Source organism: Osmia bicornis, chromosome 2, assembly GCF_907164935.1.
Source record: "Osmia bicornis bicornis chromosome 2, iOsmBic2.1, whole genome shotgun sequence".
Taxonomy (NCBI): domain Eukaryota; kingdom Metazoa; phylum Arthropoda; class Insecta; order Hymenoptera; family Megachilidae; genus Osmia; species Osmia bicornis.
This window is the reverse complement of record NC_060217.1, coordinates 8,092,680-8,119,864: the sequence shown is the minus strand read 5'-3', so window position 1 is coordinate 8,119,864 and position 27,185 is coordinate 8,092,680. Positions and strand designations below refer to the sequence as shown.

The 27,185-nt window shown below is 34.6% G+C and overlaps 1 protein-coding gene across 1 annotated transcript in view; it reads left to right on the top strand.

The window, feature by feature from the left end:
* LOC114875648 (division abnormally delayed protein) overlaps nt 1–27,185 on the top strand; it is a 107,671-nt gene that overhangs the window by 15,391 nt on the left and 65,095 nt on the right. The window contains exons 3-4 of the mRNA XM_029186176.2: nt 17,284–17,854; nt 19,896–20,097. Of these exons, the coding sequence (XP_029042009.1) occupies nt 17,284–17,854; nt 19,896–20,097 (773 nt within the window). The remainder of the gene's footprint in view (nt 1–17,283; nt 17,855–19,895; nt 20,098–27,185) is intronic.

Sequence of the window (27,185 nt, the reverse complement as noted above, 5' to 3'; positions counted from 1 at the left end):
TAATGGACGAAGAACGTTAAGGTTTGCGCTTTGCATCCGTTCGTCCCTTGATTTTCCCACATTACGCGCGTTTCCAGCTGTCCCCTTTAATGTTCCTGACGAAAGAAACTCGGGACACGTAGAAAATGTGCTGTTGCTGACTTCATCAGATGCTATTCTACTGACCTCAATTTATTTCTCTACTTTATTTTGTATAATAAAAAGTATAACATTAAAGATTTGTTATTGTATTTTTGAAAGGTACATGGGAGGGTGGTTTACAATGAGATTTTGAATTTTTAAATAAATTACAAAAAATATTACTGGTAAAATCACTTATATAATAAATTTTTAAAAATAAAAAAAAATAAAAAAACATAGTGTGATCATGATATGTTTTTATTCCAATTTTGTGTTAATTAATTATCAGTCATTTTTAGCATAACCGCAGTAATAATTCTTCAAAGGAAACAGAGAGAAAGAAATGAATAAATTAATTAATTCTTGTGAGTAGCCATTTGACATTTCGAAAGCCACGTTGAATATTAAATAAATAAAAATTAAATTCATATTGTACATTATATGCAGCGTTATGGTAATTAATGGTAGTAATTAATTATCAATTACATTAATCCTAATCTTAACAATTCTAAAAAGAAAACAGACAGAAAAAACGAAGAAATCAATTAATCATTTTCCATCTCGAAACTCCACATTTCTTGCCTTATAAGATTGCTAAATATACGATTTATGTTGAAATACTTCAAAGTTGCATCCTGGTATGTCAAAGAAGCGAAATGTTAACATCTGAGCCGATAATAAATCACTCCCCAGTAAATTGACAGAAGCTACGTGTTTCCAGAACGATAAACGTACAGTTACAAGCGTAAATCATATTCCGAATAAAATACGGATCCTTTCATAATTTATCATGACGCTCAGTAAATTGCGACTCGTTTCAAATTAAAATTAGTCACCGAATAATTTTTTGCAGATACGTGAATTATACGTATCCAAATCGGCACAGAGTATTGATAAGAAAATTGCTATTTAAATGGTTGATAAATTGACGAATAATAATGATAAAAGTAAGCGGAAAATTTTAACGAACGGATTAAAATGAAACGGATTGATGAAAAGAAATTCATGGCTTATTGAGGATGATAAATTTGATACGTGTCTTTTTTATAAATTGTTAATTCAGTGAAATTTAATCGAATCCTTTCATTGCAACTAAAAATTATGGAATTATTATTAACCTTCGTTAAACAAATTATTTATTTGATTATTTTTGCAAAATGTTTGTGTTTCTCCTTGCTTTGATTTTAATTAAATTTTGAATTTCTATTTTATATGAAATTTTTTCAATCTATTTTTTCTTTCTATCATAATTACTAGAACACCCTGTATGCATCTTAATCAGCTTAATTGATATAGAGTAATTATCAGATAAAAACATTATCTTGGATGAGTGAGTCACAGATATGGAACGCATCCGTTCACACTGCAGTATGTACCTACATATCTCACAATGAATTTATAACTGCAAAGAACATTATAGCACTGAACCAGCCCCTTTATTCTATGGATCGCACTCTCTCTGACTTCTTTTTATTAACATTTAGAAAGTCAAACAGATCAAATGAATGTAATAATGGATGAAGACATTCGGTATTGCTTTGAGGAGTAAAAAAAGGTCTTCAATTGATGTATCACTTTTCAAAGCCCATCAGTTTAATTTTTCAAAATGTAATCCCTTTATAATAGAATTTAAGGAATATTCATATTGACGTAATTAGGACAAAATATTAGAATATTAAAATATTAAAATTAAAAAATTTTGGAATTTCAGTATTTAAAATAATCTAACAAATGTTTATTACAAATAGATATAATTATCTATTAAATTCGTTAAATATCTAAAATGGTCCAATATTTTTATAATTAACTGCATAATACAATAGTAGTAACACGGTAGTTGTGATAATGCGTTTCCATTTTTTAATGAGACATTTTAATAAAAGTTTGTACTTACGTGTACCACTTTATTACGACTATTTCTGTGACGTTCGTGGAAGCATCTCGTGTGCCGTGACGAAATAGCCACTTTGTCCATCTTCTGAGATCCTTGATGTCGGACAGGGGCGGTGCTTCAAACTGGAGAAGACGTTTTAAGGTTACGACTTGAGAGTTGCCAAGATAGTAAGCATGCGTTGTTACCAATTTATTACCACTGTAGGAAAGACGTCTTTCCATTTTCTCCCCTCGACAATTTGAATGTAGTTTTAACCCTTTCGTCATGGAAGACGTACATAGGCAATGAAGTGTGCAAAAGTATGAATGAAGCTCATTGACGCGTTGAATATCTTAGAGGTCAAGGTACCAAGGCGAATTTAACCCTTGTATAATTTTCAAACGAAATGGTTTCGTGTATTGGAAATATAATTAATAAAGGAACGGTGTAAAATTTTGAGGATGAAAATAATATTAAATTAAAATTAGGGCTCTCTCCGTGGTCTGTTATCTCAGGGTAATAATACCCAGAGGGTAGAAAAATAATGTAAACGCGACAAAAATTTGAAAGATTTAAATTAAACAACCCAAGTCACACTAGAAACTAAGAAATGGGTAAGATATTATCTGGTGTGTATAAGAGAAACAATAAAACGATGAAGAAACAGGACATAAAAAAATTTTCTGAGACTGTAAACAAATGTTGGAGAAATATTCTTTACCTTAGGATCGAGCTTATCAAGTATTTATAGATAAATTTACATTAGCGAAACTGGGAGGAGTATAGATACACATTTTAAAGAGGACGAGATTTCTATCTAAGTTTACTGTGTAAAGTCACCCTGTAGGAAGCAGGTCGTACGATTTAATTGAACAAGATTAAAATTATACCGAAAACCAGGAATTTTCTTATCTACAAAGTGTTCTGAAACTGTTGGAATACATGAAAGTATATCAAGAATTAAGATAATATTAATTTGAAAAATTTAAATTTACTTTAGTTTTATGATTATATTGTTAATTATTTTGACGATTGAAATAAATATCTGATATAATGGGATAATTAACTAGTTAGTAATGCAATTATTAAAAATTAAATACGGAAACCTGTCGCTTTTTAGAATATAAACTACAGAATAAATGGCGAACAGTTTTAATAATTCTAATTTTTAATTATTTCAACAGTAACATTTTTCCTTCATTTGTATGTTTCATATTTCATGTAAGATTCATTTTATGAAACATTCATGTAACGTTTCTATATCATTTAATCTCAGCTCATCTGAGTGTCTCAATTATCTGTTGAGCAAGGGTTTTGTAACTGCAAAGTACAGGATGGTTAATCTAACAATGCAATAGCGACGGGAAGTGCAATCCTCACAAATGGAGTAGAAGAAAGACAAATTGAACAAAGGCGTGGCTTACAATTTAAATTGCCTGTAATCTGATCTTAATGCACCTACATTAGTGGCTAGAAAATTAAATGAGCCGCATACAAAGCAAAATTTTACATTAACCGTAGAAGCTGAATAATTAAATAAATTCTACCTAGTCAAATCTTACAGACACTAATTACACAGAGTTTAATTTTAAGAATTATGTTGCCTGAACGTAGCAAATCGTATTAAACTTTTATTATTTTTTAAATTCAAAAATACTTTTTACTAAAATATTATTTTAGAATTAAAAATTTTCTCTTCGAAGCGAAGGTTCTTAATTAAATTCCTGACAAACATCGTCGCTTTTGCAAATAATTTCAGAATAAAATTTCTTTTCTAGATGGAAGTGAAAGAATTTAAAAGAATTCAACTGTGCTATAGAATTGCTCAAACGTAAAATGAAGTTTTCTCTTCTTTTGTGATGGTTTGGGGAGCGTTCAATGGGATTGAAAAGTTGGAACTTGAATTTCTATCATCTAAAATGAAAAGTACTAATTACGTTGAAGTTCTTGAAAGAGGTTTCAAATCTGATTTTATCCATTTCCATTGAAATTTCCTTTCTAACGGGACGATGTTACAGTTCATGTTAGCAAGGAAATAATTCAATGATTTCACCAACAATTAACAATTTTATGTTAAGAAAATTAAAGAACAGTTTTCATGATAATTTTAATGAAATTTTAAGTTTCAAATTCACATTATGATAGTGGTATTTTATGATACTTTTATTCAAATTTTACCAGAATTTAGATATCTTGAAATCAGGCATTATTCATTTTTACAAATTATGCGACAGCTTAATACACGCGTTCAAATTAATTTTATGTTTTATAACATTATTTGATACCCCATTGCAATGAATAGCTATATATTTTACAATACAATCGATATCAGAGGTACGAAAATAAAATGCCTGGAGCAAGAGAAGTCTATACAGGTTGAGGCATTGTTTCGCGCCGTATATTTCAGCGGAGCAATCTAGAGGACACAAAAGAACATGGCACATTAGCGGTCGTAATGCGTAATGGCGATGCCTATAGTCTGAAAAGCCGAGAAGTCGATGTAATCGTCCACCCTGGACGACGTCTCAGGGTCGGTGCAGTGAAGATTTCACAAAGGCACGCACCTACTACGTTGCGAACGAGAAAGAGGACGGCGGAGGCGGAGGACAAAAAAGACCGACTGAAACAACGCTCCGTTGAAGAGGAGGTGGACAAGGAATCCGGAACGAACCGCCTACACGAGGGAGGATCTTGTGCAAGGAATCTTGAACCTCTTATCTGGATATCATGCACCTTTCTACGCGTTTGTCGACATTTTTCTGGTATGAAAAGCAGCCTTGATAATGCATAATTAACGTTCTTCTATCACACATGCACTTTATTAGGAAACTGTTTGATAAAAATCATAATTGTATTTAAACACCGGTGAAATTTTAATAAGCATAATCTTAATTTTCTTAAGAAATTAAAAAATTATAGAAGAATATAATTTGAGTCACTCCAAAAGAAATATAGGAAATATATAACGGACAAATAACGATATTTTAATAAAATATTATACTGAGCATTGTTATTTTTTACATAACTTTGTAAAATATAAAGAATCTTATGAAGGCTTTATAAAAATTACATATATTACTTTACTACTTGGATCTTAATAGGTCAAAGGACATATAATTCTATTGTTACTGGAGAATATTATCTAATAATAATGCATAAATCGAGATATATCATTGAAGAAAAGGGACGAGACAAGCTGTCTCGAGGTGTGATATTGCCACATAACGTGCTTGTTCACACATCAGTTATTACGAAGGTTGCTATTAAGGAATATGACTTCAAGGAATTGAATCAATCATCCGACAGCCTTGACCTGCCCTCAAATAACTATTATTTGTGTCTTCAAAATTAAAACTGGATTTATGAAGAAAGAGATTCAGATCGATGAAAAGGCACAATCTGTAGTTTCCGACCATTTTGAGGAAGAGAAATCTGATTATTTTTATTATGGTATAAAAATGTTAAATTTATGTTAAATTTTCTCCGGGAAATTTTTCGGGTGAATTTAGATGAAATATCTTAAGAAGCTCACCTGTAGATATTTGTAGAGCAACTGTATCATATTTTTCGTTGGGGTGCTCTATCGACCAAACATAAATGTCCTTCGCGTCCGATAGAAAATTTACTATCAGAAAGTTACTTTCTCATATAATACTGTCGACCCTCGGAACTTTCTATGAATTCTATACGCACGCGACAGAATACATTTTACAGCAGGGAAAAAGTGTCAGCATCGGGGACAAGTCGGAAAGAAAACATGGAGCAGCAAGTTGTAAAACTATTTTTCCGCTTTGAAACTGGTTAAACTATTCGCAAGTGAAAATGTGTTGTTACGTAGAGTTTCGCTTATCGTTTCCTTTTAGATAGAAGTGAAGAAACTTACTAATTGAAACTTGCGTATTATTAATTTTAATATAAATTGGCTGGTTATTAAAATTATTTACTTATCATGATTAACGTATTATTCGTATGTATCCCCCATTCTACTTTCTAGGTATCGATATTCAAAGGGATAAGCGAGACTAATTGTCGCTTGTTATATGCTCGGTAAAGATTAAAGTATCGATCATGTATCAAGTATGCAGAGATTCAATGCACATCACTGCAACGGAATAATTTGATGCGTATCACGCCGATAGGAATGCATGCTCCGCATAACGATTTAATCCAGTCGCTAGTCGAATTCGTAATTGATGATCGCACTGATAATACGATTTCGTGTTGTTTCATTCTTATTTCAGTTCTGAATAAAATTATCACTGGTATTTCTTCTTTATTTAATGTCTCATGAGTTTCAAAATTGAATTATGAAAAATTCGATCGATGATGTATAATTTACGAAGAAAATAATTTTTAAGAATTTCTATCATTTTTAACAATTTAGTAACTGCGATATATGAAGCATTACTATCTAATTATTCTTTATGTATTTTCATTTCAATTGGATTTCTGTAATTTTTTCGTAATTATAATTGCAGTCAAAATATAATACAATATTTTGGTTCATATTACTATCACCATTTCCATGTTGATTGCTATGGAAATGATTGGTTCACCCTCGCACGGCGGACCATGGAGAGAGCCATAATTTTAATCTAATTTCGTATTCAGTAACAGGCTCCGCTGTTCAAGGATTATTAAACTGATTCTTCGTATTATAACATTTGTAATAATTGTTACATCATTTTTATCTTTTTACCAGTGTAATTCTATTGTGTAGGTGTTTGAGTTAGGATGATTTTTGCATAGCAAACTTGTGAAAAACGGTATGTCTTTAGAATTTTTCAAAGCACGTGGAATCTTGCGACACCTTTATCGCAATTGGACGAACATGACAAACGCTCGTTGCATTTGTAAGAAATCGTGGTGTGACTTTTAAACGTTGTGGGTCATCTGTTGATTATTGCGCACAATTAATTCGTGATATCCTTGTTTGCCAATCACCTGAAAAATTCTTTTTTCGATCTACAATAGAACTTGCATAAATCAATGTTACAGGGGAATAGAGTCATTTTTCAAAACTAAAATTAATGTAATAATTGCTAATTTGATTATTAATCCTTTGCATGATAATAAATTTACAAGTGTCCCATTTTTTTTAACAGGATATTTTTCATATCATTTCAAAAATTTAAAATTACTTGAAGCACAGAATCTACATTTTATCCCTCTTACATTTTTTACCCCAAGATTTCAAGCTTCGAAGAGTTAATTCATCAACAGAATACTTTTCATACAAGATTAAATGTAGACGATGTTTTCAGTATATTTTATGCTTGAAATATTTTTAACCCTCTTTTATTTATCTTCGCCGATTGTACACTTAGCAAGTTCTCTAAGTAATTAAACTTTCATGGCTGTTTGCACCCATTCTGAAGTGACAGTAGTTCGTTTATTGTAATGTCCCAAATAAGTTGCCCCAGTAGCAGTTCCTTTGATTATATCATTTATAAAACTTTCCGCAATATTCATGCTTGAAGTACTAATATCTGGCTGAACTTGTTTCAGTACTTGTTAAATACGAGTGGCGTAACTCTTCTTGTTGCCGGAATTTAACATAGTAATATTTCTTTGAATATTACTGATACATTTATTTTCTTATTTACAAACATATGATTTTATATTAATAATTGGAGTTTCTTCGAACATATTTTTAGTAAGAATCATTACATTGGCTAAAAGTATTGAACCTGTTAGCCATGGGGAATTATCTCTGAGAGAAAAAAAAAATGGAAAGATGGCCGTAGAAAACGTGCAAAATACCGTGTTCGTAACTCATGGCTTTAAACCGCAGGTGACAATTAACGTTGGCTGGCCATTAATTGCCGCGACGGAAGGGGATGGAAGAAAGAATCGAGCCTCCTGCCTTCTTTTCCGGCTGCCTACCCTCTTTCTCAGCTTTTGTCCGGGCTTCTGCCTATTCTGCTATCTCGCGCGAGTCACGTTCGTAAGCGGACAATGGTCCGCTCTTATCTCTAATGATCCCCGCGGATCTGTGTTCCTCCGCGCGAAAGAGAGAGAGAAAAAAAAAAGGGGTATTGAAACGATCCGCGGCGCGAGAAAGGCACGGATAAGTATCTCCGGATAGCTCTGAGCTTCGCGCGCCTCTTCGATGAATCCCGTTTCCAAAGAGGATTCGTAATTTTCAACGCCTCTGAAAAGAACATCGGACGGCATAAGCTTGATTGCAAATATTCAGCTCGATGACACATTTTCAGGAAACGAAGATTCCTTGCTACGTTACAGAAAAGGAAGTTTGAATTCCAATTCGAAGCTCTAAAATTTCAATTTTGTAATTTCGTTATTATTAAAAGTGATTTAGAAACTAAATAATATAATTTTTAATTATTAAATATTATAAAATTTAGTACATGACTGGAAAGTATGGATAACAAAATAAATTCTACCTAATTCAAATTTTCTCGCGAAAACGTTTATACGCAAGGGGTGGTCTGCTACAGGTCTATATAATGGGGCCTTCTCCCCAGCTTCGTCACCCTTCTCGGGGCCGTTGAAGGGAATCAAGAAAAGGGGAAGCTTAGGACGAAGATCCTGAACCAGGGAAAATCTCCTTTATAGGACAATATAGTAATTTTCACTGATTAAAAAAAAATCGTTTATTAATTTCGCTTGGTAATCAACGTGTTGATTGATCTCACTGAAAAACGATAAATCCAGATAATTGATAACTGACGGACCAATGAGTTTTCGTCTCGGAATGCCTCTCTAAAAGCAGACATTAATGCGCGTACGTTTGTGCACGCGTCTGGTTGAACCAATATTGACGTTATTGACCATACGCTAATCAAGACATTTGCGTAATTAATGTAACGAGCAGAGAAACCGAGTTGCTGTCGAGGAAACAATGATTATGTTTTATCTGGCAGATGAACGCCGTTCCATTAATGCAGACGGATTGAAAGCAACGAGCTATTAAAAGCATAGAAAATGTACGAGTTTCCGGCTTTCGTTTAAACTTATCGGTTCCTGGGAAATGAACCTATCGTTGATGGAAGTAAATGAACTTAAGAGCCGTTTTAACGATACTTTGAATAAAACATAGACGGACTTTAAGTGGATTCAAAATTATAATCGCGTAAATTGAAATGATCAGTAAAGTTTTAGATTCATTTATGAAATGTCTCCATTGTTCTATAATTCTATGTTTGCAAAAATGAATGATCAAGCAGGAATTTCGCAAGAATTTGTAAATCACAATGAATCATTAGGGAAATTAGATCTCCCACGTCATTCTAAAATTCCAGAATTTCAAAGGCAAACTAATTTATAAGAACTTCGTTGTTACCAACGTTCACTGGGGAGATACGTAATTATCTTGTTAAATATATATATTTCTGTAAGAGATATGGTCTTTCTCGGATTAATCTTTCTAAGAATTCTAGAAGTATCTTTTACAATAGAAGGATTATATTAGCAAATATTAAATGTTCTTAAAGGGTATCCTAAATTTCTTCTGCAAACTTCTTCACAGTGTTTTATAGATAAAAGTGAGATTAAAATGTCGTAAATTATAAGAAGTCTATAAATAGTACTGTAATATTTTTTCTCTTTGTCTAGTTTAAAAATTATCTAAATTATCTAAAAGTTAACAAAGTTGCAATAAAACTTCAATTGATAAAGGTGGATGATATTTCAAAATGTAGACATACAGTGTTTACAAATCATGTCAATTTTCTTTTTCCTTTTTTTCTCTTTATTATAACTTTTTAGTTTTACTTTTACCACAGATCATATTGGCAAAGTTTGTACAGAAAGATTTAGGATTAGAACTTTTCTTTTGTTCGTCCCTGTATATTTACCATCAAACCTATATCTCATCCCCAGAGAAGACGAAAGAGGATTAAACATTCGTATCCTCAGGATTAAAGAAAAGAACGAAGAACAAAGACAAAAGGAAAAAATAGTCGATACTGTTTATGGAAATAGTAATACGTGGGATGCATAAGAAGTTGAATGGAAAATTCAGAGTAGGCAATTACGTTTCATAAGGTTTAATACGTTTCTAGAGAAGCATGGCTCCTTTTCAATTGCCCGTCTGCCAAGGATAATCCTCGATACCGGTGCAATTCTATAAGGCCCTAAGCAGTTCGCGTGGGTGGTAGGGCGACCTGGTGATCAGGTAACACGTACAAGGATGCTGATACGTTGGTGTGAGCTCGGAGGTATTATCTGTGTAACGTACGTGTGGAACGGCACTAAACGGCTGGTTAAGCTCGAGATAAGAAAGATGACCCGTGTCGTCGGTAGCTTACGGGGCCATCTTTCTCTTATTTCTTCGTTCTCACAATGCAAGGCGTTACCTTTTTTCTATCTTTATTGCCGTTTCGCCGTATCGCGTACCGTTTCTTAACCCGATTCACGCTCCTTCCTACCAGACCTACGGAATTATAATCGTCTCGTGAAATCGTTATACGACTTTGTTGCATTTATTTCACATCTCTGATGAGAGTTGGAGTTAGAGTTATTTACCACCCTGGTCAAAATTTTGATAATGTTATTGCTAAATTTAATTCCGTAATAGAACACCAAGACCTAATCCTAGATCGATGCACCTTAAATCCTTTCGTGAGAATATTCGAATTGACCGCATCAAGGATTCTAAAAACTTCTCGTTGAAAGACTTTCGCGAAACGAGTTCACTCTTTCGTCAATTTTCGTTCGATGCACATAGGAAATTTCGCGCACGAAGGAAGAAGAAGAATAGTATCGGATTTCCGTATTTGCATGATCGAGACCCTTGGGGTTCGCCGCGTACGCAAACACATAGCCGCCAACACGGTCCGGAGTCTAACCGAAAGCAACCGAAAGGGAGATTCGGGATGAAGCTAACCTTGTTGTATCACATTTCCCGCTGAAATTCGCACCCTCGATTTTATACCCGGCCTTACATCTTCATTCGCACACCGCCGGTCACTGTTTATAGCGATGGACAGAATTATAAGACACCCCTATAAATAAATGTACATACTTTATGAGGAAGAGGGACGAATGTAAAAAGACTATTCTTTGTTAATGCCAAAATATAAGAAAATTTTTGTGAATTATACTCACCACTGTTAGATTTATAAATTTTCCTTCTGTGATATTGTTGATATAAATTAGAAAATAATTGGAAATGAAAGTACGCTAGGAAGCAAATCATTAGATGGAATTAAAAAAAGAAGTATGGAAAATTGTGTATTGAAAGATAAAGGAAAAAGTTTTAAACGAAATGCAATAATTTCAAGAAATTCAAAATTTCTTAAGTGATTATAATAATTATAGTTAAAAAAAAGATATTGAGAAAGTCATTAATTAAAAATTTTTTATATGGGATATGTAAAGTGAAAGAACTTCACTAAAATACCTCACACATATTAATATATGAAATCGAAATTAACATTAATTTCATTTGGAATTAAAATACAGGAAATGAATACTTTCGAGCTTTAGGGGATTTGAAGAGATGCTGAAAATGTTCTAGCAGTTGGAAAACGAATTTTCAAGGGAATAGCATTCTATTCTGGTGTCTGAGTCGTTTAACGTTACATCCGCGGTCTTTTACATGTTCGTCGGAATTTATTTAAACGTATGATAATGCAGTTAAACGCAAATCCACGTTTCGAATGTACCCCTTAGATTTTTCCGTTCGCATTTGCGGTGCCATTCGTTCAGGAATCAGTGTGGAAGTAAAAATACTAACCCTGGATTTTCGGATTTGCATGGCCAAAGAGCGGATGGGTTGGTCGACCGATAAAGTTAGTCTGCCAAACGAAACGTAGGGGGTTCACGTTAATCTGTGACGATCTCATTATATTTATCTATTGAAAATTTAAAAAAAAATTCCACAAAACGAATAATTCCTTTAAAAATGAAAAATTGCAAGAATGAAAGATTTCACAAAACATCCAACCACCAAAGGGTTAATACCGGTCATTGTATCTCGGTAACCAAGTTCCAGATTATAAAATGGTCAAAGACTTGGTAACTTCTTTTCTCGCAAAGAATTTTTCACTTTATCAAACATTCTCTATTTTTGAAATATTCTCCCCGTGAAAATGTACGTCGTAGGTAAAAGGAGAAAATAGTAGAAGAGCCGCAACATACACGTAAGCATGGTTATATCAGGTATCTCCGCGATTTTCGTGGCATATGACTTTACACACTCGGATGTATAGCCTGCGTTGACTATATTCACCGCGGAGTATAGTAATTTCACACGGTGGATAGGGTAAAGCGGGTCTCCGATGTAAGGACGAAGACCTAGAACGTTAAAATGAGAGAAGAAACGTGGAAGAAACAGGAGGAAGGGAGACGAAAGTGGTGTTCGCGCGTGTCGTTGCCGAGGCAACCTAGTCTCTGGGTTTCAGTCTGGTCCGTTCTATTTTCGATAGCCGCGGAAAACGCATTTCCACCACGAGGTCGAGATATTTATCGTAGCATGGGTCACGTGTGGTCGGTTCCCTTTGCGACGCACACCAGGCCAGAATTCCAAGAAATAGAGAAAAATTCAGTGTGCCATTTTTTGCATTGAAAATACCAAATCTTATCAGCATTCGCCCAATAATTATCAAAATAGTTATACGAATGGTCACCAGTAAATTTCTTTCGACCCACACATTATAATTGCAACACTGTCTTAACAGGTACCTGTATAGCCATTTGTTTCGTGAGCATAGAAAATGTCACAGGTATGCAGGTGACATTTTCAACAATCTGCCTATGCTGGTTTAGTAAGTCGTAAATGTGTCTGAGAAAAATTTATTAGACATATACGCTTTTTGTATATATGTATGCCATTTGCAGTCAAAGGGTTAAATGGCAAGGGATATGGCTGTGACATATCAAATAAAGTTGCTTTTCTGAATATAGCTTTCTCAGAAAGTAATTCTGAAATATAATAGAGTCCTTTATTGAAATGATTTTTCAAATAAACAATTGAAAAATTTATAATTATCTAATAACGTTTTTGTCTAGATGTCACTTATAATATAAAATAGGAAAAATTACATTACACTATTTGAATTGCGAAAGAATTATTTTGGCAAATTTTAATATTACAATTTGTTATTGATTACTAACCGACTAATTTATCTTCATAATGATCTAAAAGTAAAATTTTTCTTACTCAATTTAATTTGCGAGATAACGAAGAATGCTTCGAGTGAAAATTCTCTAAATAATTCGCGAGCGATTAAATTTAATCTTATCGGGTGGCAGCGACAGTGTGAGCCATAATGGCGACGGAAATTCGATTTTCGTCGGGCTGCGATAATGGATAATTAATTACACTAATAATGATCATGATCGTGTCTGGTGTTAAGAGGCCGCAGATTATTTCGATAATATTCTCTCGTCGTCAAGTGGACGTGTTCATCGCTCTTTGGCGCCACTTGAAACGGATAAGAACCTCCTCAGTGAACGCTTAAAGCGGTCCTTTTTTTTTCTCTCTTTTTTTACTTCGCGCATCCGCACATAATTAAGCTCGCCCATTGCACTCGTGCTCCTTAGTTGGAAGAAGAAAAAGAAAAACGCTACGGTGAACAGATGACAGAATCCGAAGGTCGTGTCTACGCTTGCACAGTTGGATCCTGCACCTGCTCTATCTTCATCTATTTCACTTGAATGGAGTTTGGAAGGTGCACAATGGCCTTTTTGCCTTTTACTCGCTTCACACAATTTTTGTCCAATCAATTTATAGGTCCTTCAATTATTGGACGTGCAATTTAATTTCGTGTTTTCTTTTTCTTTTAGCATGTTAGTGGTAAAAGGGAATACTTTATAGATATAAAAAATACTTTTTTTTTTAATTTTGTGAAATTCGATCTTTGAAAAATTAGGCTCTTAGAATGAACCATAAGTTTTCAATAGGATGTACTTCAGGAGCAATTTATTTATAAAGAATATATAATTTATTTCATGTTATTAGTAACATTTCAGAAAGCCTAATGGTGTCAAATTTATATTTGCAAACTTATCAAAATTATAAATATTGTTCTGAAAAAATAGCAGTTGTTTAAAATATCAAGATAATGGGAGGGATATATAACATAAAGACCAATTCATTCGTATAATCCTCAATCGGTTGGTTAAACGTTCTTTTATCTTCGGGATTAAAATTCCCAATATTGGAAATTTCTCACTTTCGTTATATCCGGATCGTACGTTTTATCAATGGTGTCAATCGCTTGACTATCCTTCACACCTTTGTTATACCCGTAAAGCATACACTGCCTTGTGTGCACTTTGCGAGTGTTCATTATCTCGGATTAAAATTACCTTTCACGCATTAGCGATCCCAAAGACAAAAACCATGAGATGGTTAAATACAAACAGGACATCTAGACATGGATTAACCCTGTATATGTCTAATCTTGGTCAGTCACAAAAAAGATGGCAATGGTCGAAGAACTGGAAGAGAAACATGGTTCATTGCAAAGATTGTAACTTTTTTGACGACAACAAAAGAAAAAGATACTTATAAGATCTTAATCGGTTTCGAGGGAAACATAATCTGATATAATCCTGTATTATTTCATCAAATTTATTAAATGTTACAAAAGAAATTCAATGTATTAAAATGGCACTAGGAATCATCTATCAAAATAAGGGATAAAAATTGAAATATCTCTAAAACTATTTACATTATTTTTTCTTTATAATCTAACAATTCTTTAATGCAAAATTCTCCAAGGAAGGACATGTTATTCCTCCATTTCTATGGAAAAAATTATTTTCAAATATTCTGTAATTGTTATTCACTCTTTGAACACCTTTATCTACAATTAAATTGCCACGCTGCACACTGAGAAGGTCCATATTAAGAGGGGTTAACGATCGATCAGAGCACGTTCGAATCGAAAGATAATTTTCTTCGCTGTCGAAGGTAGAGGCGGTTAAAATTTCGTTCGTTCCGATGGCCGGTCCAGCGACCAGGTTGCGTGGTACAGTTCCCACGTACCTTTTCCACCCCCTTCGTCCTCCAGGACGTGGCCACCAGCATCAGATACCGTGCAAGCACACCAGCATCGTCGTCCATCGGCCTCGCACGAACGAGCCCCGCGAAGGCGGTGGGAGAGGCATGGCGTAGACGCAGGATCCCGAAGTGCAGACTGTGGGACGAGGAAGCCACGATCCCGTGGCTACGGTGCAAAAGGTTCAGCAACAGAGACGAAAAGACTCTCTCCCACACGGTGGCGCTAAAATAAAATGACTGGCGAAAGGAATGCCGAAGCTCTCTCCTCTGTGCCGCGGAATGGCCTCAAGTGCCTTTGGGACTTGAGAAGCTCGATAGAGCGAGCAAGACGGCGAAGGCGTTGAAATCGTATATACGTAGGTAAAAGAAGCCTTTGGCGAAGAGGAGGAAAGACGAAGGGAGACACCGATGGGTGGACCATCCTCTGGTCCAGTTGGACCAAGATGGCAAACACCGCGACGAGATGCTTCTAACCCCCTTGCCTTCCTATCCTTTTTTCCTCTTTCGAACCTCTACCCTTTCGTTCCTTTCCTTTGCTTTCCCTCTCGTCCTTTCCCCGTTCGCTTGTATTTCTTCTTTTGCGTTCCTACGCCCGTTCTATTATTCTCCTTTTACCGTCGATTTCCTCCTTCGCCCGGTATTCCGAGCCACGGCGACTCGATCCAGCCAACAGGAGACGAAGAGAATGTTACTAGGTTCCCTTGTATGTGCCGGCAATTTGTTCTTAGTCATCGTATATACCAAGCCTGGGAGATGGTCCTACCTGGTTTACACTGTACCAACCAAGTCCATTATTCTTCGACGGTTGGCTTAATAGGCTGATATTTGTTTCCCAGAGATCCAACCACCTATGGACCCATTAAACACCGCGTACTCTTGGAACGTTTAATTGTTTCGAAGATTGGGTAGTATTTTATGATAGGAAAATACAGTAGAATTTTTCTGTTATTTCATTTTATTTTGTTCTACTACACTGAAATTTTAGCGATTTCTAATAGGGTTGAACGTTAGTTGTTTGGAGATTCATCATACTTTCTATCATTGATGTAACTAGAATTTTTATTTGATCTGGGTGAGATTCCTTAACTTTCTTAATTTCAATAGTTTCACGTAATAAGAACAGTAGCTTTAGTATTTATTTCTACTAATATTTTACGAGCTGAAAAATGTTTCTTTATTTATTCTAATAATTTCTAACGAGGTAGGAGCGCATGTCTGTATTTTGGGGGTGATTAAATCTCTACTTATTATTAATAAATTTATTTGTTAAACTTAAATTGTAATATTTTACAAAAGTCTTTAACACATCATCAACTTTTATCCTCCAGCAATCGAATAAGAACTGTAGTTCTGAAAAGTACTAGCACTCAAAGTAATGAAGTTAAAAGTTTTTCGAATGATTGAAACAATACTATCCATTATCAAATTGCTCCTTCATTTCCAGACCGATGAAATTGACGATGAAATTGAAATAAGAGGAACTTTTACACAGGATTAAGAATGAAAGACTGTTCATTTTTTCAGTATTGTTGTAGAATCATTGCATTAGATTACACTAACTATAAGATATTCTATCTCAATAAATTTCTGTTACTTTTAGTAAATGTTCTCGTTAGCGTTACTACCTCGCCTTTACGATCCACGCGCTGTTGCGTTAACTATAAAATCTTCTCACCCTTGTAATTCCCAGCTACTTCGAGGAACTTGTTACTGTTATTGCGATACTTTTACGATCGATGTACCACGACGATAGCTACGAAATTTTCTTTCACGCGACGATGCCACGCCAGCTAAAGACTTTCAAACTTTGTATAATATTTCAGTGCTAATGACAGAATATATCCCCGTGAAAACTTCATTTACTTTTTACTTTGTAACGGGTCTTACTCCTATTACAAATTATGGTTATAATGTGGTAACGTAAACAGAGCACGGGTATTAATCTTTCACTTAATTCGTAGTTGTACTTTATAAGCGTTGGAGCAACTAAGGAGGGGTCAGGGTAGGCCTGGTTCCTTTCCAAAATTCGGATCTCTATAGATTGTAAAATTTCAGAATTGTAGAATTCAAAAATTTCTAAATTCCATAATACCAGAACTCCGAAATTTCAGGAGTTTTGGAAATCTAGATTTTCAAAATTTCAGAGTTCTAGAATTCCAAAATACGAAAATTTCAATATTTCCAGGGTATTTGTCCCACCCTACAAAAATCTAATTAGATTGATCGATTTATCTCAATACGTTTCACCTTCCTTCCAGCTGTAACAGCGCATTACTTACGATTAATTGCGACGATGTGTTTTTATTTTTTTCAGAAACGGTAACGATGCTCGCGAGGCAGTCGGAGAACAAAACCTTAACCCTGTTCGATCAAGTGTACCGTACAATGGCAGTGTTGAGCAGACCTTCGATAAAGGCACTGTACCAGGCTATGGTTGATTACGTGTCACCTAGTAACACGCCGGACACTTTGCAACAGCCTCTTACACGCGATTTGCTTCAGGAACGTTTCATCGAGTTCTTCACCAAGTTGTTCCCGATCGCGTATCACAATGCCGTGAATCCGCGTCAGTACGAGCAAGATTTCACGGAGAAGTTTAAGAACTGCTTGTACGAAACTATGGAGGAAATACAACCGTTCGGTGACATACCTAAACAGGTGTCGAAGTCGGTCAGCAAGAGCCTCGAAGCTACCAGGGTACTGGTGCAAGCCTTGACTCTTGGCAAAACGGTTCTGGATAGAACGGACAGCGTGCTGTTTTCCGGTACCAGCCCACAGCAGGAAGCCTGCTACGGTGCGTTGCTCAGGATGACCTATTGTCCGAGGTGCAAGGGCATCGGTCCCTCAGTCAGGCCCTGCAGCGGATTCTGCACTAATGTCATGAGGTGAGCACGATGTAGCCGAGTCTCGTAATTACTATAGCCTTACGGGCAAACCTATTCACCGCGGCCTTTTGTTAATTTTCAATCGCATTAGTCATTCTGACGTCCCTCGGTTCTCTGGGGATCGTTTCAGACCGTGTGCCGTGTGAAAAATTCAAGATACCATGGTCCGTAGGGTTTCCTCCTCGTGTTGCCAGACTTTCGAACAATAGAACAGTTGGCAGTAGGTTTTTGTTTTTTATTTTTCTTTCTTCGGGTTTATTTTTGTGGAAATATAATGTCGTGTTTCGTTACGATGATTAGTTTAAAGGGTCTCTCTGGGGTGACAATACTTGAGAAAGGTGACTTTTCAGAATTTTTTGAAAGAAAATTATTCAGCTTTTCAATTGTTTCATTTGTATAAATTTGTTCTTACATATTTCTGAAATATTTAAAACATTTGTAAAGTGTAATTTATATCAGTCTTGCAGGGATGTCTAACAAAAAGAATTGTCTTTCATACCTGACTTGATAATAGCAGTCCTAATTTATTTTAAACGGTAACAATAAAGTGTTTGTATTTTTTTACATTTGTTTAGTCAGAATAGAGAACGATTTTGTATCACTGTGATCCATGTTTAAATTCATAAGATGCAAATTGCAAATAACCGCAAGCGGTTTGATCGATTGGTTTCCGGATTCCAGGGGTTACTGCGATTCTTTTGCGGTTAATTTATCCGGTACGTGCACACGGCCGATGAAACCACTGAAATCGCTCACTTGAAATCTAAATATAGAGAGAGCACGTGGGTGTGAACCAAAATGCGTTTTGTAACCACCTCGTGTTAGGGATGATTTCGGTGTGCAGCATTCCGATTCCACAAATTCTCTATACGACATTCTTGTAATTTCCTTTCGAATATTTTTAAAAAATTTCTTCCCTAATTTGTAGTGATTATAATATTATAATTCATAATTTATTAGTACAAATTTTATTTTTCCTGTCTTTTGATATCATTTCTGTAATTAAAAATGAAATTTAGAACAAGGTTTAAATGTATGTAATTTTATTTCTATAAAAAGATATTGTGCTTATTCACATTTTTATAACGATGTACGTTACACTAATTTGTCAGCTCTGTTCGTTTATATTCAACTTTGACTTTTTTTTTAAATTATTTATAATGTTCCTGTTTTTTAATGAAGAAAAAAATTAGATCGATTCATGGAATAGTTATTCTTGAAAGAATCCAAGATATGTACTTCTAGCGTCTAGAATCTAGCTGCTACAGTAGAAATAGTCATGAATAGTCAGACACGTTCCATTAAGTCAAGCTTTTCATTTGCTAATTTTTTTCCGTTTAGTTATTATTCAGTAATTACAAATATAAATAAAATACAAGTTAATTTTTAATTGGCAGTCAGCTCGTTAACGCGTTAACAATAATTTTGAATAATTAAGAAATTATTTTACATTTTCCCTTACAATTTTGTAAGCGCCACGACCGAATACCCATCTAATCAGCGTGACGAATGCCTGTCGCGAAAATTGGCAGTTAGCAAAGGACAGTCTTACGGTATATGTGTAAAAAGAGGCGAAGAACCGATCAATCAAAGTTAGATTTGTTTTTGTTTCACAGTTTACTTTGCAGAATATTCTTTGGTTTACTTTTCTATTTGTATTATTGCATTATATTATTTGGTTTCCTTTATTGTGTGAATAAAATCTCGCTGCAAAAGAACGCACGAGCCTAATTATATGTCGCAGTTTGCTTACAATATTTTTTATAATCAAAAAATTTGTTAACAATAGTGTAACCCGTCTCTATTCGAAATTACTGTCTGATAAAAATTCAAGTAGATTAAGTGTCATATATTTTACCACAACTTCATCGGGTTAAGAATCCATAAAAGCAAAAACAAAATGGGCGGTAGGCAAGTCAAAACACGCCTAAACACGTCTGAAATGAGTCACAAAGTGATTCAGCAAAATGGAGTTTTGAAATGACCCGATAGGTTGTAACAGAGGGAATCAAAGGCGAAAGTGAAAATAATCTTGTTGCAGAGGATGCTTGACAGAACCAGCATCCGAACTAGACCTGGCATGGTCCGGCTACGTGGAAACGGTCGAGAGGCTGGTTGTGGCGGTCGACGGTCGTAACGATCAGTCGGGCCTGAATGCCGAGAGGGCTGTCAGACAGTTGGACACCCGCATTTCGGACGCCATTATGCACGCGATGGAAAACGGGCCGGCGCTCGAGGAGAAGGTGAGTACCCGCCAAAAGAATTCTAACACACGTGTAATCTTCATCAGCTACGTAGGCTGAATCTCCTCTCTTGCCGTTTATTCATCCATTCTTGCCGTTTCGCGTTTCTATAGGGTGTCTCTGAGCAGAATAAACACTAACTTGGTATTAAATAGAGAATACGGTTCTGATTAAAAAAGTCACGTTTCAATGGATACATTCGCTATTAACACTCAAGTGGAAATTCGTTAAAAAGTCCGCTTCTTTTTTAACTTTAAACCATACACATCATTTTATATTATTATTTAAATTATATGACAGGGTTTAACTTTCTTTTAACTAAGTTTAGGTCTCGATTGAACCAAACTCCGCTGTTCAAGGATTAATGTAATTATAAAAAATGCATATACACAATACTAAAGCATTTTCTGACAGAAATAACCGTAGCGAAAGGGTTAACAGTGCATTTTCGTCAGGATGTAAATTTTAAAATGTTTACCTAGTCGTCTTGACAAACTATTATTTTAAAGATAACAATCGGTGGTTCTTGATACTCTATAATTACGGGAATGTTCCGTGTGCGATCATGTATAGTTGGTAACCATTATAACAATCACAGCGATCGATAGAGCATTCACCTTTTGTAAACCATTTCGCGTCCGAGTACGGTTACACAAATACCTTATTCGTTCTCACATTGTTTTTTTTTTTTTATTTATCATTTTGCAATTAGAATTAAGTGGTTAATTACGGTGATATAGCTTCCTTTAATATGACAAATAGTATAAGAGGAAATGTAAGGAGGAGTAAGTTATAATTAGTTTCTAGTTTTGTTTTACAAAGAACGAATGTCGTTGCAGATAATTATTATCAAAGGTAGATAATTTAATATCCAGTAATTGCTATTTTATGCAAAGGATGTTTAGTATGTATAAAAAAAATTTTTATTGCAATTTTTATATCTCATTTAAGTCTAGCATTATTTATTCGTTAAAATAAATAGGCGATATCTTAAAACAGGTAGTGCAACAGATTAAAATTTATAGTTTTCATTCCGATGATCGAACACCCGGTATACGAAAATAAGAAAAGGACGAGCCTAAAAAATTTTTCGGCGTTCTTTGGCAAAATAAACGGCGTCGTTTATGGGCGACCATTCCGCACGATTTCTCGAGCACCGACGCGGAATTCCTTCGATCTCTTTTTTTTCGATCCTTTTCTTCGAGAGGACTCGATTCGTATCTCGAATCCTCTACCTGAGGACTAGCACGCGTTATATTTTCCCCTTTCATTGTCATTGATATTAGCGCCGGCAGCGAAGAACGCGTGGAATTCCATGGACCGGGCATTATGCACCACGGTGCATTGTACCTATTTCCATAAATTTGCTTTTTATTTAGGAGGGAACCAATTTGCGGGAACGATATGTTTGCCCCGTCGCGGATTAGGGGCTGTTAATATAAATGATCGCGAGAAGTTTGTGGAAACTACTGCCTCGGTTAATCTTGAATTTAGGAATGGCCCTCGTGTAGGCGTGAACTTTCCGAACGATGCACTTCGAATGCACCGTTCGGAGCGGCATATAATTTATACGAATTTTTGAAGTAATATCGTGCCATATTTTTAAAGAAACATTATAGTCTTTTCGATTTTAAAGATGAATGTTTTCTGGGAAGTTTTTAATTTCATTTTTACCCTCGCGGGGTTAACTTTCTGAATAATGCACTTTGGATGCACATCATTCTCGACTTATATGCAACACGATAGAATTTATAGAAATTTTGGAATTAACATCATGCCATTCTTTTATAGATTTTTTTTAGAAGTTTCTATTACTAATCTATTACTAATCTATTACTAATTTTTGTGTTTGACTTAAAAGAGAACTATGAATTATGCAAAATTATTTCTGTTCTATGTGATAACTCATTGGAACAATTAGTTTTATTTATCTCATTATTATTATTGGAAAATGAGATCGTAAACATATAGATAGTTCTACTTATAGAAATAAATTAATCTTTCATTGGAAGAATGTTTATTGATACTCTTACTCAATAGATTCGATCAAAGGTTCTTCTTATGAAATATAACAGAATGTAAAAGAGCAACGTTCTAATAAGAAGTAACTACGATCTCATAAAAAATGTAAGAAAAAGTTAATTAGAATGCCCTAGTTTATAGGGTATCACGTAAGCCACGCTAGTTTCTGGTAAATGGAAGTTTAGACGTATTCAATGAGGGTGCAACGTGCGACATGCAATGCTAGTTTGCGCATGATATGCGGTTCAAATCCAACACGTTAAACTTCTCTACAGGTTGTTTTAATATAACTTTCATGTTCTCCATATCCTCCATAGTCTAGAGTCTAAAATAATATAATTGCTGAAAGAAAAGAAATACAAATATTAATATGGTTTGACACTGAGCGATTGGTATAACTAGGATTTTTTCTAGGATGTGCAAATTCTAAAATTTTGGAATTCGGAAATTTTTGACTTCTGGAATTTTAGAATCTTAGAACTTTGGTATTTTTTTTAATTCTGAGATTTAGAAATTATGGAATTCTAAAAATCTGGAATTTTGGAGTTCTGCAATTTTAGGATGGTGAGAAGTTCAGCTCACATTATTGGGAGGGCCAGGCCTTCCTTGTTCCGTACCTACTCACCCCACTAATTACAGCCCCCCTGCTCTCGTCTGGATAATTACTCGAAATATGTCACTAAGAATTAAATGTATCACTTTAGAAAATTATATTTCTGTAATTATTATTTCGAACAAAATTTACGATGAATCGAGGAATATTCCTAATGAATCATTATGGATATTTAAATATATCTAGGATTACTAACCAGCGAGCCGAGAAACAGATAGTTACAGAAATAAAACGATTATTGCAAGTGTAGATAGAAGGCGTCAAAAATAAATTGAGTGCTAGAATGATTAACTGATCGGACGTTGAATCGCTTCCGTTAGAAAAATACATTTGCTTTTATATAATACAATCAACTATGGATGTGTTTCCAATCTTTGTTATTTCTTGCATCATTATTCCTTTGAAGTAGAAATTAAAAACAGCATCAATTTCAATTTGAAAGCTGGGGGTTTCATTATTCCCGCAATAGACCAGGCGCATAGTATCGCTAGTTAGACGGCGTCGATCGATTGCATCGCGTTCGTTGCATCGGCTGCTTTTTTGCCAGATGATCGACGCACCAGCATCGAAATGGAAAACGCGTACGGCTCTGAAAGCAGCCGAACAGCGAGAAGCAACGGCTAGAAACAGAATGAATAGATGCTATAAATTGTGATGCGAGCTATAAATTTCTGTTGGCTGCAATCGTCCAGCTTTGCGTGCCATAGCGATTCGCGTATTGCACCGAGCGATAGGCGAATGACACCAAGGGCGTCGTAACAATGCACTTTGAACGACTGGTATCACGTTGGTGGCAAGAAGACGCGGTTCAAAAGACGAAAGAAAGAATGTGTAATATATAATAAGCGTGTAGAGTATCGGTTTCGAACATGCGATACCGTGCTCTGGAAGAAGGTTCTGTTGTTCATCGTGCCAGATGCATTTAATGAATATGGCAGGCCAATCGTTGCCAATGAGATTTGCATCGAATTTAGACCTTTTAGTTGACACTAGTTTTCCATTTGTTAGCTGCAATCAGAAAAAAACCCATTCAATTTTAGTTTTACAAATTAATTAGTATTTTGGAAAAACAAATATTTTCTATACAGATTACAATATAATTTTATTATTACTTTATCAAAAATTAAAATTACTATTAATTAACCCTTAAAGATGTACCAGTATTGAAAAAATGATTTCTCTCTCTTTATTCAAAACAGTCATTAATTTTAATATATAAATACTTGTTTTACGTTACTGAGGTCTCAAAAAATTTATCCGAGGTTAATTGCTTACAGCAGGTGTACATGTAGACTTTTAAGGGCACAGCTATTTATTATAACGACTGGGCATTAAAAAACTTTTTTTCTTGCCACCATAAACGTAAATGAGTGATAACTGTTATTAAATTATCCGTTCTTTATGATTCGTTAAAGTATAATACTACTGAGACTTTACGCAGATATTATCCAGTATAGACACCATAAAGCAGTAATTAATCATGCTTTTTGTTCATAATTTATGGGGAATGTTTTTATTATCTCAATTACCTAGGTGTATTTGTGGTTATGATAGAAACATTATTCGTTTTGTTATGATATTAATCAGGTGTTCTTAATAGGTATTACTCTTTTGAAGTTCATCCTTTATGTATTTAATTTTTTGCATTATTTTCAACTTAAAAATAAGTGTACAACGTCGATATAGAGTTAATTACTGTTTCATAATTACTATTTTAACTTTAAATACTTCTCAGTTACTGTTTCAATTTTAAATATTTTTAATTACACCTTTTTATTTGCTCTGTTAATTACGAATATCCTTAGTTACTGTTCCTCAATTACTATATTAATTTATAATATTTTTCCTGCTCCAAAAAATTAAAAATGCTACTGATAAATGGTACAAGATTCTTGATAACAATGATTATTTTCCTAATTAAAATTATCTACTACAATTTTTTAAAAATAAATCTGCCATTAAAAAGAAGGGCACCGAATTAATTTGTAAGCAGATACATCTAACAGATTTTAGAATGAGATGTCTAGACAGCATTCTCCTAATCGTTTATATAAGTACAAAATAAAAAGGTTCTCAATATTTCTTTGGCGGATACATATCTTTTAGAACTATTTACACGCTCTGTTGAGCAAAACTAACGACCGAATTAGCATTTTCATCGATGTCTAACACTTCGAAACTTATCAGTTGGAGCGTGACCATAGTCTCGCGTGCTTCTTCCTTCTATTGCCTCACCTCTCTTCCGTTATGCACGAACTTCGATGCTATTTACCTGCAGTACCGGTATACCTTGTTCACCTCCATATTTTTCGTACTTACTTGGAGCGCTCGTATAACCGGCAGGCAAAAGCATTTCCCTGATATTAGAAGTTTTTCGGTGGTTGATTAAATTGAAATACCTAGCCGCGCGTTTCCCGAGTAGATATCAGGAGTATACAATTTTACATTTTTTTTTCTTCTTTCACGTATGCTTGTAGCAACCCTCTTTTGTTGAGCCGTTTAGATTGAATTTCTTCTCGTTTCTTTGCTCCGTTCTCCTCTTCCTTCCTGTGGGATTTTAATCCCTCGTGAAACATTTTGCGTTATTATTGTTTTCTTAATTATAACATTCGCAGTCTGGACTTGTACGGAAGATAATTTTTAACCTTTGTTCTGTTATTTACAGAAAGAATGTTATACGAGTCTTATATTCCAGTTTGTAAATCCAATTTGTATTATACATTGTTCTTATAATAACGAGTTGAAATAATAATTGTAGCTTTTGTTCTTTGTAGATTTGTACAGTATTTTTTTTTTTACGAAGTAGGTGAATATAAATAAAATACGTAGCTTTTCTTCTTTTTAATCCCTGTACAACCGAGTCTGGGTCAATCGTGACTTAAACCTACAAAACGTATACAAAGATATTAAAATTGGGGCCCTCTTTTTCATTATATGAAAATAAAGTGGATATTCCTCATCTCGTTTCACTACTGTACAAAATTAAAATTACTACAATACTTAATTATGGCATAAACTTCATTTTAAATTTGTTGAATCTTTTTTTTTTTTATTCATGAACTAAAATATTAAAAATTTAATTTTAGCTCTAAAATTTGATTTCCATCTTAAAATCGACTCAATGATCCAATACAATTGATAATTTTGGTTATTTCTAAATATAATCAATAACTGCAAACGTGAATCAGGTACACATGTTCGAGGAGCGATTTCTTAGCGCATGCATCGAGAGCAGTTTCACGATTTCAAACACTTGTCCCATTTCTCTGGATCTCAGCTTCCCTCGATTGAACAGGCTCCTCGTCTCCGCGAGTAACGATCTTATTTGCCGAGACAATACTGTTTGACGATCGCGAGAGTGCAATGTAAGTATCGAGCCTGGCTAACCTTCTCGTTTTCTCTTTTCCGTCGACCAACTTGCCTCCCTGTTCTCGTTTTCTTCTATTACGTTCCTTTCTTCGACTTGCTCCCTTTCCGTCGTCGAAAGAGGCGGCAGCTCGTGAAACGCAATTAAAAGTTTCTCACAGAAAGATAGAGAGAGAGAGAGAGAAGGAGGGAGACGGTGCAGAAATGACGACAGGATCGATCCTCGGTCGAAATAGATTCCCTTCCTATCCCATGGGCACAATGCTGGATCGATTTACAAGTGGATCAACTGTGTTCCAGCTATATCTTCCACCGTTCGTTTAAAAGGGGATTACGCGGCCAATGCATTTTTAATTGCGACGGTTATACGGAATGGCTTTTAGCGGTGGGATACGTGCATTATTCCAGACAGCCTTTCGTGGTTTCAGTTTTTTGCTTTATCGAACGCGTCTCCTGTCTGAATCATGCAGTTACTTCGTTGGGTTCTTTTCAAAATTTTATTTCGCAGGGTAGAGGGTAAAAATCTGAATAATGTTGCGTTGGGAAGCTGTTTACTGGACTTATTTATTGGGAGGGTGTTTGGTATTGGTGATTGATTGGAAAGCAATTAATAAACTTTTGATGATTATTAATTTGATTATCATTATTTAAAATAATAGAAATTAGGTGTGCTATAATTAAGAGTTAATTAATTTTAATTAACTAATTAATCTAATTACATAATTAAATTTTTAAATTAAGAGTTGAAAATAAGGGTTAAGTTAGGGTGTTTCGTTTCAACCGTCGCGTTGGACGGCGAACCATGGAGAGAGCCCTAATCTTAATTTAATTTTTCCTCTTCTAAACTCGACACTGTTCGTTTAAAATGTTTTCTTTTAATATATAAATTTTATTTTTATAAAATTAGTACATTTTTCCATATATATTACACATGATGCAAATTTTATTTTAATAAAAATATGTCAAAATCAACATCACTGATATAATTTAATATTCAAATATATTCTACACAATTATTTTGAAGTATTTTATTAACAAATGTTTGAAGATCCAAGTTCAATTCAATTTATCTTGTTAACTAAATATG